Source organism: Schistocerca americana, chromosome X (assembly GCF_021461395.2).
Source record: "Schistocerca americana isolate TAMUIC-IGC-003095 chromosome X, iqSchAmer2.1, whole genome shotgun sequence".
NCBI classification, from domain to species: domain Eukaryota; kingdom Metazoa; phylum Arthropoda; class Insecta; order Orthoptera; family Acrididae; genus Schistocerca; species Schistocerca americana.
This window is the reverse complement of record NC_060130.1, coordinates 798,760,600-798,777,668: the sequence shown is the minus strand read 5'-3', so window position 1 is coordinate 798,777,668 and position 17,069 is coordinate 798,760,600. Positions and strand designations below refer to the sequence as shown.

The window sequence follows — 17,069 nt, the reverse complement described above, 5'->3', positions numbered from 1 at the left end:
GTCCCATTTTATGGTTTGACCTGCCACTTTCCAAATTCTACAGAAGTGCAGGCAATATGGGGAAGGATGCCTTACGTGGTGCATGCGTTATCCGTAGTGCCCTTAGATTCGATCTCCTGAACCTCTTGTCACAGCTTTGCATCTCCACCTGCAATTCAGCTGTTTGGGTGGGGAGACTTTCCGGGTTATGTCATCTTCTTCTGTTGTCTCCTGTCCTCTTTCACCCCCATGACAGTATTGCATTTCTCTGCGCCCAATATCCAGCATGGTTGCCAGTCCGTTGTGATGGGGCCATCATGTACCCATTTGGTGGCAACCCCCTGATAACGCAGGGATAGCACTTCCTATCGCTCCATACTCTTCGTGTCCAAGTTGGTGGCTCCCATAGTTCCCCATGTATTCAGGAGAATGGCGTTCCGCAGGGCTCCGTATTGAATGTATCTCTATTTTTAGTGGCTATTAATGGTCTAGCAGCAGCTGTAGGGCTGTCAGTCTCACCTTCTCTGTATGCGGATGACTTCTGCATTTTGTACTGCTCCTCCAGTACTGGTGTTGCCGAGTGGCACCTACAGGGAGCCAGTCATAAGGTGCAGTCATGTGCTCTAGCCCACAGCTTCCAGTTTTCAGCCACGAAGTCATGTGTCGTGCATTTCTGTTGACATCACACCGTTCATTCAGAACCAGAACTTTACCTTAATGATGATCCCCTCACTGTAGTGGGGACATATCGATTCTTAGGACTGGTTTTCGACATCCAGTTGACTTGGCTGCCTCACCCTCATCAACTTAAGCGGAAGTGCTGCCAGCACCTCAATGCCCTCCTCTGCCTGACCCACACCAAGTGGAGTACAGATTGCTCTAAGCTGCTGCAGCTCTACAGAGCCCTTGTTCAATCCCGCGTTGACTATGGGAGTCTGGTTTAGGGTTCAATGGCGCCCTCAGCATGGCGTTTACTTGACCCAGTGCACCACTGTGGCGTTTGCCCAGTGACGGGAGCTTTTAGAACGAGTCCGGTGACCAGTGCCCCGGTGGAGGCCGGAGACCCTCCATTGAAGGTAAGGTGGGCACACCTGCTCATGAATTTCATTGCACACATTCATAGTTCTCATGTGCGTCCAAATTACTGTCTCATTTTCCCAACCACAGCGGTTCATCTCCCGCAGGAATTAGGATTGTGGTTCGTGTCCGGTCCCTTCTGTCTGAACTGGAGTCCTTCCCATTACCACCTCTCCTTGAGGTCCATTCATGTACACCTCCATGGTGTACATCTAGGCTGCATATTATTCTGGACCTTTTGCATGGCCCTAAGGACTCCTTTAACCCTGCGGCTCTCCGCTATCACTTCCTCCTGATTCTCGACATGTACAGGGGCCATGAACTGGTTTACACCAACGGCTCGATGGCTGATGGTAACGTAGGCTTTGTGTATGTTCATGGACGACATATTCAACAGCACTACTTGCCATATGGCTGCAGGATTTTCACTGCAGAGCTGGCGGCCATATTTTGTGCTCTTGAGCACATCCGCTCATGCCCTGGTGAGTCATTTCTCCTGTGTACTTACTCCTTGAGCAGCCTACAAGCTATCAACCAGTGCTATCCTCGCCATCCTTTGGTATTCAGTGGTGTTTGTGTGTACCCCAGGACATCTCGGAATCCCAGGCAATGAACTTGCTGACAGCCTGGCCAAACAGGCTATGCGGAAACCGCTTCTGGAGATGGGCATCTCTGAAAATGACCTGCGTTCTGTCTTATGCTGCAGGGTTTTTCAGCTTTGGGAGACAGAATGCCATAACAGTACGCACAACAAACTGTGTGTCATTAATCCCTAACTGGTACATCCAAAAATGTTAACGCACAAGGCACACCTGGGTCCATGGGACCGAGATAAACTTTGAACAGATTTTAGAAGAAAATAATAAAGTTGATATAATTCAAATATTAACTATTTAATATGGTAGTATTAATGCTAATAAAAAAAAACTATTTTCATCATTTCTAGTCATCTCTTTCAGAAACTGTACAAAAAGACAGTGAAATAGTGAGAGCACAAAAAGTGAAAAACATACATTTGTCAAGTCCTACTCGTGAGCTACAAACATTAACCTATATAAATGAAATTACACATCTACAATCAAATGGACTGTTCTTCAAAGCTGTAACCCAATAGAAAAGTTCAAATACAGTATAAAGATTTCTGCAGGCGTAGCTTCTGGGAAGATTCAATGGTAACATTTTCAGTCGAATGACATACGTACCTCATTTATGAAAATGGTAAAAAATAGCAATTGCTTAAAAATCTCAGGTTTTATATAATTTATTGTTTTTACCAGTTAAATTAAGCATTTTTACTCGTCCAAACCACCTAAACAGTTTGAGCAAAAGACTGGAACATTCCAAGCATAATGGTGCTCGACACCTGGCACACTCTTGTGATGCTTTCCTATCTTTCTTAGATGGACACATTGAGCACCGTTTTATCTTAGATTTAGTAGCAGAGGCCTCTTGGTGGGCTTGGGATGTTCCTGGTGCCTTGTTAGGATTCATTCCTAAAATATCATAAATCGAATTTCTGGCATCTTTTCTAGAAATTGAGAATCCAGTCTTCTTTTCATATGATCACTTAAAAGTTCTATTCCTAGTTGAATGAGGGATTCTCATCAAGTCACATCATTATCATCTTCTTTGTGATGGAGTAAAACAAAAGCATTTACACCAGCTATATCCAATATGGTATAGAAGATTGCCATAGGCCACCGCCTTGTTCTTCTGGAAGCTGTGTAATTGAGTCTTTTCATCAAGAGCTTCAACACCCCCTTTTGTTCTATTGTAGTCTTATATAATTTGAGGCTTATGTTTCACCTCACATTCACCATGGTGCATTGTTGATATGTTCACTACATTGTTCTTTTTTGGGATGTGTGAAAGTAGCGTTATACATCCAGAGTATCCATAGATTGAGGAAGACACATTTCTGTCTTTTGCTGTTGAAAAGTTTGATGGTAGCTCAGCCTTATTCTTTCTTATAGTGCTGATATAAGTCAAATGGCATTTGGACAACTCATTAACCAGTTCTACACTTGAGAACCAGTTGTCTCCAGTCACATTTCTGTTGCTTTCTCTAATTAGTTCAACCAGCCACATGACAACTGCTGTTGGAATGAGCATACACTGCGGTGTGTTTACAACTAATATTCCAGTATAAATTTCAGCATTCAAACAGTAATGCATTTTGGCATCAGCCAGGATGTATATTTTTATTCCATATTTACGTGGCTTGGAAGGAATGTACATCCTGAATGCACATCTGCAATGGAATCCAACAAGCATTTTGTCCATGGTGACATATTTCCAGACTGAATAGTGTTCTTGGTAGCTTTTACAAATGAATTGAATAGCCAAGAGATGTAGTACAGTTTATCTCTGGGTTTTCTGGCATCACGGGTTGTTGAATCATCAAAACGAAGACAACACAATAAAAATAATAGATGTTTCGAAGACATAGTTGCTCTACAGATTGGTCTACCCATGCCATTTGTAGCATATAAATCATCCAGATCTTCATTGTTTGATTTGAAGGCTCCCCAGAGATAACAAAGACCCATAAGGGCCTTATTTCCACTTTATCTGTTACTTTTGAAGAAGAATTTCTTTTAGACTCCAATGGCAATGATATAATTTTTTCATTGGTTCTGAGCAATCTCTCTGCAATCATTTCATCAGTGAAAAGTAATTCCCAAAATGCTAGAGGGGTCTTTTTGTTTACGTGTCTAGCTGGGCAAACATATACCAGAAAGATGGATTGGAGAGATGATATTGCTTTGTGGCGTTCTTCCACGTATGCTGGGCATTGTTGACCATTTGAATCTATTCCTCCCATAGATATAATTACCTGTAGATTGCCCTTCATTGCTGTCATCAGCACTTAACATCACTTTCAGGTGCATGTTCAATAGTTTCACAGTCACTGTCACTTCCACTTATATCATCAATATCACTGTCCACTGGTTCGTTCCAAGTATTGATGATATCTTCCTCACTCATTTTTATGAAATCTGGTACAATAAATCTGAAATATTGCAAGTACTGTTAAGGAAAAAAACTTTCACTGCAGGTACAACTGGGTCCTTGGGATCCATGTGCTTTTATAGATGCAAAACTAGCCAAGACACACCTGTGACATTGCTGTAGGCTGGTAGCCAACTGAATGCTGGAAGAGTACATAGGAGTGTAAGTCAGTGCTGCTGCACACATTGCAGTGCTAAAAAACGTACATTTCTCTCAGGTCCCTAGGACCCAGGTGTACCAAGTTACGTGGTAAGGAGACTACAAATGTGTGGAAGTCTTCCACGCGATCCTCTCACAGGGAATCAGTTGTCCTCTGTCGGCTTCACATTGGCCATACATGGCTAACGCACGGTTACCTCCTCCATTGCGAGGGCCCACCTTGGTGTGCGTGTGGCTCACCAAGACGGTCGTCCACCTCTTGCTGGACTGCCCACTTTTAGCCACTCTGCGGCGGACTTTTAACTTTCCCAGCACCATACCTTCGGTGTTTGGCGACAATGCCTCAACAGCAGCTTTAGTTTTATGTTTTATTTGTGGGGGTGGGTTTTATCATTTGATCTAAGTTGTAGAGCATGTCCTTTGTTTCTCTGTATCCTCCACCCTAGTGATTTTAGGTTGGAGGTTTTAATGCGTTGCGGAGTGGCTGGCTTCTCAATTTTATTCTCACAGTCAGCCAGCCATGGTAATCTGCTCTCCTGTTTTGAGCTCTTCTACATGTTTCTTGTATGTCTCTGTGGTTTACTTGTCCGATTTTGTTCATTTTAGTGTTTGTTGTCCTGTCATTCTTGTGGTTTTCTCCTTTCTTCCAGCTGTTTTTTGTATGTCTCGATTATTTTACTCCCATCCTTGTGGAATTATTTTAATCGGAACGAGGGACCAATGATCTAGCATTTTACATGCAGATGCAAAGATGCCAGATAAAGGTACTGTCCTTCAGGAAAGTGGCAAGCTAGAAGAATGTTCTGTAATTGGGCTAATTCAACAATTACTTAATCCTTGATAAAGGATTGTAATACACAAAGATTTTGTGGTTACTGGCCTTGTGGCATTTCTGTGTGGAAATTTAATGAGATTTCTTTAGCAAAATTTATTACAAAAGATAGTAGATTTATTATACTAATTCATCTGTAGTGAGCACATGAAGTTTGGTGATTGTAAGCAAAAAGTATCTTGTGTATTTGTTTTTCTCTTTATACTACCATTGACTGTAGTCTATTAGGTACTCATTCAGTTTACAAACAAGGTTGAGAAGGTGAAGTTGCATAAAAGAGTAAGCAACATAAATCAAATGCGTGTTTGTGACTTATGATGGAAGTGATAATAGAGTCGTTGCTGTTTCTCTGCATAAGAATGATACTAATAAATCCCATATTCTGTACAGAATTGAGGTACCACATGTAAAACAGGTTCAAACATCTGATTACTTTACAAATGAGTTAATGCGTTAAATGTTTGATGTTAAGCATGTAAATGAGAAAAAACTTAGAAATGGTTTGGAATTATCTGTGAAGTCTGTTGGAAGTCGTTAAATGCTCTCATTCTCAAATACTGGATGAATAAAGTCTGAATTTTCCTCAAAGCAATTGCACTGTTTCTAACTGTAACACTTATTGTGTTGAACTTTTAACATAAGAGTATTCCTTTTATGAGTTGATTATGATAGCATTTTAAATTCTTAAATTAGATCAATAATTATTTGAAAAACTGGAAGTCGGATATTTGTTGCCCCAGGAAGCTGTTACGTATGCAATTGGCAAATGGTACTGGGTTTTAGGATAGTCTATTAGCAGTATAGATGTAATTTGAAGGTCAGGGATATGCAGTGGTGTGTGGTGAAAACAGACACATATAGATGAAACTTGCGTTGTGTTAGCTGTAAAAATGCCTGTCACGTCAGCCCATACCAAATTTAAGTTTATCTCTGCCGTGCAACATATTTTATTCCAAATTCAGTCTGTTCCTTGATAAATCCATCATATCCTTTAAGATTGCGTACAATCAAAATGGTTAATATGCATATTCTTTGGAGTAATAAAGATTAAATGGAGAGTTAACAATGCAGCAGCTGTGTCATTCTGACTCTGGGTTGGGTAGGGGGGGCTACTTACTATGTTCAATAAAGCTCTTAACGCTCGTTGTTCTTGTATTTCAGATTACAGGAAGATCCTCCCACTGGTGTAAGTGGAGCTCCAACTGACAATAATATATTGATCTGGAATGCTGTTATATTTGGGTAAGTTTGTTCAGTTAATGAAGACCAATCACCGTAAACTTTTCCTTTTTTAAAATTAGAATGTGTTTCTAAGGATAAACTGATGAACATGGAAATTTTAGTGCACTCAGTATGCTATCAAGTTAAATTTAAACCTGTCCAAGGGCTAGGGAACCATAATGCGTATGTGTCTCAGTTTTAAACACTGAGATGTTGTGCACTTCAGCTAGGCAGTGTGTTTGATTAAAATCTGTCATTTTGATGTTACACTGTTCTTGATACTGGTGAGGAGGAGGAGGAGGAGGAGGAGGAGGCCACATGTATGTGCTATGGTTTCCAGTTCCCAGTCTGAATGTATTTACTAGATAGAATAGCCTCCATAAGACAGCCTTCCATATGGGTTTTTAGCGCATGTTCAGTCAGTTGGCTGTGTTTGAACAAGAGACACCATCCAGGATATGGCTAACATATTTCCAATCATATCGAGAAAATTACTAAGATGGCCAACCGACAGCCCTCCCAAAATCTTGAGAGGCAGTGTCTCACTATTTTCCACATGATTTCTTTTTGTTTTAATATTGTGTAGGTGACATATTGTCAGTCAGTTTTTAGCAATAGGAATAGATTGCTCAGTTCTCACTTTTGTGTGTGATAGTAACTTTTTGTTGTTTGCAATCAGTAGCATGAAATGTCTTGTAGAATTCTTCTTATTTGTGCACGATTTTGCAGTGTCTTGTTCTTCTTCCAGTCTTAATAACAAAACTTGTCACATACAGCGGATGATGATAAAGTGGAGACTGCTGCCAGTTTCAACTTATTGTACTTTAATCATACCAGTCTAACTTTTAATACACTGGTAATGTTTGTGAGCCTATTGTCTGGTCCAAGGCCTTCTGCTCCTGGCTTACCCGTGGGTGGCTGTTTCAGCAAGACCAGTATGTCATATAATCTTACTGTAACAAATGAGCTGGGGATGTGGTTAAACGCGAGTCTCACAGTTGGGAGGAGTGATGTCGAAATCTCATTCCAGCTATCCACATTCAGGTTTACTGTGGATTTTCCTGCATCAGTGAAGGATAATGCTGGGATGGTTCCTTTTAGTTCCAATTTTAACTGATACTGACCACTTAGTCATTAGGAAGTATGCCTGAAAATTTCAAAGGATTACAGATTACAATCATAAATACATTATGATCTTGGACCCATATTAACATCCTTTTTTATGTTGCGCAGTGAGCTTTTATTGTCTTTACCACATCACAGAAATACTAATATTGTTGTTTTTTCTCAGTTGAACAAAATTCCATAACCAAGGAGACCATTGGGGATTAGTGCAAGGTATGATCTTCTGGCAATAGATAAGAATCAAATCATATTCTTATCCTATCAATGGACACTTTTTGGGCCATTCCACCAAAAGTGAAACTAGACTTGTAAAAAAAACTTTTAATCCTTAACTACTGCAGGTAAAGTTGTTCCAAAAGAGTTCGAAGTTGTCTACTCTGTATAAAATACACATGAAAACACCGTAATTTCTTTGTAATTGGTGATGAAAATCCAGGTATCCGCTGATATGAAGGCAAGCTCTTGAATAACAGTTTCAGAAGGAAAGTTTTCTACAGTATGTTCTAGTCAATTTTGTGCATTTTTGTTTGTAAAAATTCTGTAGTGCTTTTATTACTAACAGGTAAAATTTCATTGTTGAGCTCTAATGAAAACATGCATTTTAACGCAACCAAAAATGTAAATTTTACTGTCCCATCCTGTCACAATAAAACAAATAAGTTCGTATTAATGGAAAATATTAAAGACATTGTTGATGCAAATGATTTGCAAGTACAAAACAAATGGGGAAAATGGTATACTAACTAAATAATCAGTGATCCAGAACTTTAACTTTCAAATCAATTTTTTGTAACTTGTCCCATCACAGCTTAAAAGATTGTTTGAAGGAACTCTGAGAAAGGTTAATTATTCCCTAATTTTAATCAGCTTCAAGTTACTATTTTCATAAATTTAAAAACTTTTATAAACGAAAGAAGTTAAAAAAATTCTGTCTCTTAATAAATGTTTGATATTTGTTAGGTTGTGTCATTTTTAAAATAGTTCTTCAATGAAGAATAAACCCTAGTGTGGTTAAAGTGATAACATTCAGTATTATAATAAAGTTATATATCATGGTAGTGAGTTTGTGGGGAAAGGCATTGCTGAAGGAGCTGGTGGTGTATTCACATGAATGGTATGGCATACAGTTTTGAGTGGAAAATATCAGGCTGTAAACACAGTGTCCTTTTATGAGGTTGTCTAAAATAGAGAAAGAGAATCAAGTTCGGCAACATTTAGTTTTAAGGATAAGCTTGAACTTCACTCCTTATTTGATGCAGATTTTCATGATATTCATACAGTATCTAATTACACAATAATTTAGAAAGAGCATTCCATTGCCAAAAATTATTTTGTGTTCAACTTTGTTTTAAGGAAAATTACAACAGTGATTCCTGATCACACTGTAAATTATGAAGTCAGGGGTCAAATAGGTGAATAAAAGAAAGAACTTCATATGGTTTCTTTTGTTGTTGGTTAATTTGCAACCAAAAAGTCAATTAAGCAGTATGTAGGAAGACTTTTAATGCTGTGTGTTAATGAACAAGAAGTGACCTCCTTTAGAAACAACACTGTAGACAGTAAATGTGCTTTTGAAGCTGACAATACTGCTGGGGCACCGTCTGATATTCTTCAAATTTGTGACAGTTTTTCATTCTCTGGCTTGGACATTAATGTTGTTTCATACACGGGCATATTTTCATTAAAATTTAAAATTTTCATACTTGTTCATGATTGAAACCAATATTTTCAAGATAAAACAGACTAAAATGAAATTTATCTGTTGATAAATTTATCTCGGTGTAAGACAAGTTGTTCAGTACCTTCACAAAAAATGTTTACAGCTATGTATGGAACCATGAGTGTACCCAAGAATGTGCCTCTTTGTCCAAAGCAAATAGACAACTGCGAATGTCTTTCTTCAGGGCCCCAAAAATATGGAAATCGCATGGGGGCGTAATGGAGGATTTGTAAGGGTGTCCCAGTGAAACTTCTGCAACATAATCAAAACAAATTTGGGAACATGTGGGCCTAAATAGCAAAACTTGTCTGCTATTTTTAGTCTCCCATTGCCTTTTCTAATCCCCTCACCACTGCATGACTTAGGCTACACTCCATTACCTTTGTTTACTTTCTTTGATCCCTTTAGGAGGCTCACAACTATTTCGTTAATACATACATTGCGAGCATGGGGCCCAAAGCTATTGCAGCACCTAATTCATTTCTTATGCTACAATATCCCATCTCTGACTATCCTTTCTTCTTTTTCTCTCTGCTGGTGGCAGCCTTTGATGTTGACCTGGCTATTTCCATAGGTTCTGCTTTCCTTTGTTGACATCTTCATTTATTTTCTTTGCATCATTTTTTGGCTAAGTAATTTTGGTCTCTTTTCTGGGTTTGACAACCATTTTGAAAATTTTTTCTGTAGTTTGGACCAACTGGCTAAGAACACTAATTAGCGCTTACTGCCTACAATGTTGTTGACACTCTGCACACAATAACTGCACAGACTCATATATGTGCTTAAAAGACAATGCAGTAGCCAATCCGACATGGTGGGGTCATTTTGTACCTTTGCTTTAGAGCTCCTTGACAACACAAGTATCACACTTCTGACGCTTGAACTGCTAGGTCCCTATGCTTGCCAAGGTGTAGATGTGTCACCCTGTGACATCCCACCCCTACCCCCACCCCCAATGAGGCTTCAGCATCTTTTTCCTTCCCCTTCGGGTCCGGGTTAAGAATAGGCCAGAGGTATTCCTGCCTGTCGTAAGAGGCGACTAAAAGGAGTTTCAACCGTTTCGGCCTTTCATGTGATGGTCCCCCTTGGGGTTTGACCTCCATTTTTCAAAATTCTACAGTAGTACGAGCCTTTTGGGGAAGGACGCCTTACATGGTGTACCACTGGTCCTCAGTGCACTAAGTCCTTGGCACTCAGCATTGTACCGGCGTTGTAACCATACCCACTATTCCTCAAATTGGGCCTAAACGCCTGATGGGTTGTACAAGTTACGCCCATAGTGCGTCCCCATCTGCACCTATGATCATGATGGACTTTCCATGGCACCAGAAATCCAGCACAGTAGCCAGCCCGTTGTGGTGGGGTCATCATGTACCCTCTAGGTTGTAGCCCCCTGACAACACAGGGATCGTACTGCCGATACCTGAGCTGCACCCTCCCCACGTCGGCCAAGGAGTAGATGCCCGTCTCCTTGGGGCATCAGGACTCCCGGCAACGGTCATCCTGCCAGGTGGCCCTTGCTGAGGCTGGGTGGCGCTCGTGGGGAGAGCCCCTGGTCGGAGTGGGTGGTATCGGGGCGGACGTTTCGCAGATGAAACGTCAACACGTATCAGGTCGCTCTGTGGCCGAGTCTTTCAAACGGAAAGGTACTGTCTCTAGTTCTGGTTCTCCTGCCCTTTCCCCCTTGGCCACTCCCTGGGAGGAGGGACAGGCCCGCCGGCTTGGGGCGAAGTACTTCCCCCGCTATTTGGTCTGTTCTCGAACCGATGGGGGGACGTTCGCCACCTCCAAGCCCATGTTCTTTATTCAGCACATTGAGGACATCTTCGGGGAAATCGAGGCTCTCAGTAAGATGCGTTCGGGGTCCGTTCTTATAAAGACCACCTCCGCCACACAGTCGGCGGTGCTCCAGGCGTGCAACTGCCTAGGGGATATCCCAGTGTCCATTGTCCCGCATCTGGCACTAAATAGGATGTAGGGGGTTATTTTTCATCTGGACTTCCTGCTGCAATCTGATGAGGAGCTCAGGGCCAACCTGGAGCGCCGAGGCGTGCATTTCGTCCGGCGAGTCCAGCGTGGCCCCAAAGTCCGTCGCATCGACACCGGGGCCTTTATCCTCGCCTTCGAGGGGGACGTTCTCCCGGAGAAGGTAAAGGTGATGTGCTACTGGTGCGTCGTGCGACCTTACGTCCCGCCTCCTATGTGCTGTTTTCGGTGTTTGCGCTTTGGGCACATGTCGTCACAGTGTGAGGCTGAGCCCCTTTGTGGCGATTGTGGACGTCCTCTTCGTGAGGAACATACATGCACCCCACCACCTCGGTGCGTTAATTGTCCTGGCATCCACTCGCCTAGATCCTCAGACTGCCCCGCATATCAGAAGGAGAAGAAGATGCAAGAACTCAAAACTTTGGATCGTCTCTCTTATTCTGAGGCCAGGAAGAAGTATGACCGCCTCCATCCTGTGCCGTTGACCATTTCGTTTGCCTCAGTTGTGTCCACTCATTCCGCGGTATCCTCACCCCTATCCTGTCCCCCCTCCACCTCCTCCCCCCATCCGGGGTCTCTGCCTCTGCCTCCCAAATCCCTCCCTTCCAAATCCTCCTCCCCTGTGGCCCCCGCCCCCTCTGCCCCAGGGGCCACCCTTCCTCCTCCTCCTCCTCCTCCTCCTCCTCCTCCTCCTCCTCCTCCTCCCCCCCCCCCCTCCGCCCCTCCCCCCGCCGCCTGAGAAGCGATCCTCTTCACAGGCGTCCATCGGGGCAACGTTCCGGACCCCAGCTTCCGAGGTCCGGCGTTCCAAAACGGACCCCGCGCGTGAGGACCTTCTTCGGGTCCAGCCCACCACCCCTGTGCCTCCTCGGACTTCCAAGAAGGCCCCCAAGAAGTAGTCTCTATCCCCCTCTCCACCCCGGCGCGTTTCGTCTGACGCTCCATCTGTGAGTCGCTGCTCCCAGCCGTCCTCAGTTTCGCCGGGACGCTCTGCTGCCAGGCGCTCAGCTGGCCTCTCGTCGGCAAATGATGATGCCCCTCCTACACCACCAGGGACAGCGGCCGCAGCTGGCGACAACTCGATGGAACAGGATCCGCCTGCCACCGGTTGTAGCGTTGTTCCCTCGAAACCTGGTCCTCCGCGGCCGTCGAGGTGACCAGCTCTTCCCCCGTCTCGTTCCCCTTCTTTTTTGACTAGCGATGGCCTTGTTACATTGGAACATAAGAGGTATTCAATCTAATCGGGATTAATTACAACTGCTCCTCCGCCTGCACTGTCCGCTCGTCCTTGGTCTCCAGGAAACCAAGTTGCGCCCGACTGACCGTATTGCCTTTACCCACTATACCTCGGAGCAGTATGACCTCACCCCTGTGGACGGTATCCCAGCTCATGGTGGGGTCATGTTGCTCGTTCGGGACGATGTCTATTACCATCCCATCCCATTGACCACCCCACTCCAAGCAATAGCTGTCTGCATTACTCTTTCTGCTTTTACTTTTTCAGTTCGTACCATCTACACTCCATCGTCATCCGCTGTTAGTCGGGCTGACATGATGCACCAGATAGTTCAGCTTCCCCCGCCGTTTTTATTGTTTGGCGACTTCAGTGCCCATCATCCCGTTTGGGGCTCTCCTGCATCCTGTCAAAGAGGCTCACTCTTGGCGGATGTCTTCAACCATCTCAATCGTGTCTGCCTCAATACTGGCGCCTCGACTTTCCTCTCGGACTCTACTCATACCTACGCCCACTTGGACCTCTCGCTCTGTTCTACCACTCTTGCCCATCGGTTCGAGTGGTATGTCCTTTCTGACACCTATTCGAGTGACCACTTCCCCTGTGTCGTTCGTCTCCTGCACCACACCCCATCCCCATGTCCTTCGAGCTGGAACATACCGAAAGCTGACTGGGGGCTTTACTCCTCCCTGGCGACCTTTCTGGACCACGATTTTCTCAGTTGTGACAGTCAGGTCGAATACCTCACGGCTGTTATCATCAATGCTGCCGAACGTTCCATTCCTCGTACTACCTCTTCTTCCCGTCGCTTTTCCGTCCCCTGGTGGAACGAGGCTTGTAGAGACGCTATCCGTGCTCGACGACGTGCTTTACGCACCTTTCGCCGCCATCCTACGTTGGCGAATTGTATTGGATACAAACGGCTCCGAGTGCAATGCCGTAGAGTCATCAAAGACAGCAAAAAAGCTTGTTGGGCCTCTTTCACCAGCTCCTTTAACAGTTTTACTCCCTCTTCTGTCGTATGGGGTGGCCTGCGCCGGCTGTCGGGCATTAAGGCCCACTCCTCGGTACCTGGCCTGACCTCAGGTAATGAGGTCCTCGTTGATCCTGTGGCTGTCTCCAACGCCTTCGGCCGGTTTTTCGCGGAGGTTTCAAGCTCCGCCCATTACCACCCTGCCTTCCTTCCCAGGAAAGAGGTAGAAGAGGCTCGGCGACCTTCCTTCCACTCGCTGAATCTGGAAACTTATAATGCCCCCTTTACTATGTGGGAACTCGAACGTGCGCTTGCACTGTCCCGGTCCTCTGCTCCGGGGCCAGATGCCATTCACGTTCAGATGCTGGCACACCTTTCTCCGGCGGGCAAAAGCTTCCTTCTTCGTACCTACAATCGCGTCTAGACCGAAGGTCAGGTCCCCAGGCGTTGGCGTGACGCCGTCGTTGTTCCTATACCCAAACCCGGGAAGGATAGACACCTTCCTTCTAGTTACCGCCCCATTTCTCTTACAAGCTGTGTCTGTAAGGTGATGGAGCGCATGGTTCATGCTCGGTTAGTTTGGATTCTTGAATCTCAGCGGCTACTTACCAATGTCCAATGCGGCTTTCGTCGCCGCCGCTCCGCTGTTGACCACCTTGTGACCTTGTCGACATTCATCATGAACAACTTTTTGCGAAGGCGCCAAACGGTAGCCGTGTTCTTCGATTTGGAGAAGGCTTATGATACCTGTTGGAGAGGAGGTATCCTCCGCACTATGCACAGGTGGGGCCTACGCCGTCGCCTGCCCCTTTTTATTGATTCCTTTTTAACGGATCGAAAGTTTAGGGTACGTGTGGGCTCCGTATTGTCCGACGTCTTCCTCCAGGAGAACGGAGTGCCTCAGGGCTCCGTCTTGAGCGTAGCCCTTTTTGCCATCGCGATCAATCCAATTATGGATTGCATTCCACCTAATGTCTCAGGCTCTCTCTTTGTCGATGACTTCGCGATCTACTGCACTGCCCAGAGAACATGCCTCCTGGAGCGCTGCCTTCAGCGTTGTCTAGACAGCCTATACTCATGGAGCGTGGCAGATGGCTTCCGGTTCTCTGAAGAGAAGACGGTTTGTATCAACTTTTGGCGATATAAAGCGTTCCTTCCGCCATCCTTACATCTCGGTCCCGTTGTTCTCCCATTCGTGGAAACAACTAAGTTTCTAGGGCTCACGTTGGACAGGAAACTGTGTTGGTCTCCGCATGTCTCTTATTTGGTGGCCCGTTGTACAGTTTCCCTTAATGTCCTCAGAGTTCTTAGTGGTTCATCTTGGGGAGCGGATCGCACTGTCCTGCTTCGCTTGTATCGGTCCATAGTCCGATCGAAGCTGGATTATAGGAGCTTCGTCTATTCGTCTGCTCGGCCATCCCTCTTACGCCATCTCAACTCCATCCACCATCGGGGGTTACGTCTTGCGACCGGAGCCTTCTACAGTAGTCCTGTTGAGTCTTTATGCTGAAGCCGCCGAATTACCATTGACCTACCGGCGCGACGTACTGCTGTGTCGGTATGCCTGCCGGCTGTTGTCTATGCCCGACCACCCCTCTTACCAGTCCGTCTTCACCGATTCTCTCGACCGTCAGTACGGGTTGTATGTGTCTGCCCTGCTGCCCCCCAGAGTCCGCTTCCGTCGCCTGCTTCGACAATTGGATTTTGCCCTCCCTACCACCTTCAGAGAGGGTGAGAGCCCGACACCACCTTGGCTCCAGGCTCCGGTTCATATTTATCTCGACCTCAGCTCACTCCCGAAGGAGGGTACTCCGGCTGCAGTGTATTGCTCACGGTTTGTCGAACTTCGCGCTCGACTTGCCGGTCACACCTTTATTTACCCCGATGGCTCCAAAACTGACGATGGTGTCGGCTGTGCCTTTGTCGTCGGGGCCGCCACCTTTAAATACTGGCTCCTCGACCAATGTTCGAGCTTTACGGCCGAGCTTTTTGCTCTCCATCAGGCCGTTAAGTATGCCCGCCTCCACTGCCATTCATCGTATGTACTCTGCTGTGACTCACTCAGTGCTCTTCAGAGCCTTGGAGCTCCCTATCCGGTCCATCCCTTGATTCAACGGATACAGCAGTCCCTCCATTCTTTCGCTGATAATGGTTCTCCTGTCAGCTTTCTGTGGGTTGCCGGACATGTAGGAGTGCCTGGGATTGAGGCTGCGGATGCTGCAGCCAAGGCTGCAGTCCTCCTGCCTCGGCCAGCCTCTCGTTGTGTCCCGTCATCTGACGTTCGTGGGGATGCTTGTAAGAGGCTTGTGTCATTGTGGTGGGATGCTTGGTCATCCCTCCAAGGAAACAAGTTTCGGGCAGTAAAACCGCTCCCAACTGCTTGGACAACCTCCTCCCGACCATCTCGGCGAGAGGAGGTCCTTCTGACCAGGTTGCGGATTGGGAATTGCAGGTTTAGCCACCGCTACCTGCTGTCCGGTGACCCAGCCCCGCAGTGCCCTTGTGGTCAGGCATTAACAGTGCGCCATGTTTTATTGTCGTGTCCCCGCTTTAGTCAATCTCGTGTTGTCCTGTCCCTGCCATCTACTTTACCGGATATTTTAGCTGATGACGCTCGAGCAGCTGCTCGTGTTCTGTGTTTTATAACTTTGACTGGCTTGTCCAAAGACGTCTAACCTTTTTACTTATTTTATCTGCATCTTTGTCAGGTCTTTCTGGTGTCCCCCCCTCCCCTTGAGTTTTACTCCATGTGCTCTAACAACAGTGACTGGGTGCTAATGACCTCAGTAGTTGAGCGCCCTTAAACCCCACAAAAAAAAAAAAAAAGAAAAGCATCTTTTTCCTTCCGTGCTGCATGTCTATCCTTTTGCTGTTCTTTTCCTCTCCCTTGGGGAACATGGCTGGACTGTTTTTGGAAATGTATTCTGCAGTTTCAGTAGTCAATATCGGAATACTGTCCATTGTTTTTCATTCCTTTTTTCTTTCTTCATTCATCTTCTTCTTTCCTCCTTCCACTTAGGTGTTTGAGGTCCCTCTTTTTCTTCTTCCTCCTCTCTGTGTGCTCCTGAAGGCCAACTCGCCCATGTGGCACATAACATGTGACTGAGTAATGTGTAATTCCCAGCCCCGGGTTGGCAGATAGGGTTTGTGTGTACCCCCTGGTACAGGCCAGGCCAGGGAGGGGTGATTACCTGAGCTGCTATCTTCCCAAATTGCCGATTGGTCCCTCTGTCTGGTGTTCGGGATGTGTGACCTGAGGTGTGAACAATCACCTAAGGTGGGTGTGCCCCCCTTCTGAAGGCGGCCACCAGTTGGAAGGAGTGCACCACTGGAGATGCTGGCAAATATGGGGATTTTCTTGCAACGAGCCAATGATCTTCAGTCACCGGCTACAAAATGTAAATATAAATGGGAAGGGTAATGATTGAAAGACCCTTCCAGCTGCACAACAGTTCCTCGTGGTTTCATGTACTGAAGACTGTCAGTCTTTCGCTACGGTAAATCCATTTATTATTCAGAAGGGTGTTGATGCAGTTGCTGGCAGTGTGAAATCTTGCACTCGTTTATGCAGTGGCACTTTGCTTTTATAGACTATAGCTCAATTCTTTTATATCTTGGCGGCTCGCGCACACCCGCCCAGACGCAGGAGATTGCTGCGTTGCCAGTTGCACACGACGCACGCGCCAAGAGAAGCAGCGCCATAGTATAGCATAGTTCGCAAGCTTATGTTTAGGGGGGAGCGCGCAGTTCA

The 17,069-nt window shown here is 45.5% G+C and overlaps 1 protein-coding gene across 2 annotated transcripts in view; it reads left to right on the top strand.

The window, feature by feature from the left end:
- Nucleotides 1-17,069, top strand: part of LOC124555554 (ubiquitin-conjugating enzyme E2-17 kDa) — a 94,080-nt gene that overhangs the window by 12,064 nt on the left and 64,947 nt on the right. For both annotated transcript variants that reach the window (XM_047129509.1, XM_047129510.1), the window contains exon 2: nt 6,221-6,301. In XM_047129509.1, the coding sequence (XP_046985465.1) occupies nt 6,221-6,301 (81 nt within the window). The remainder of the gene's footprint in view (nt 1-6,220; nt 6,302-17,069) is intronic.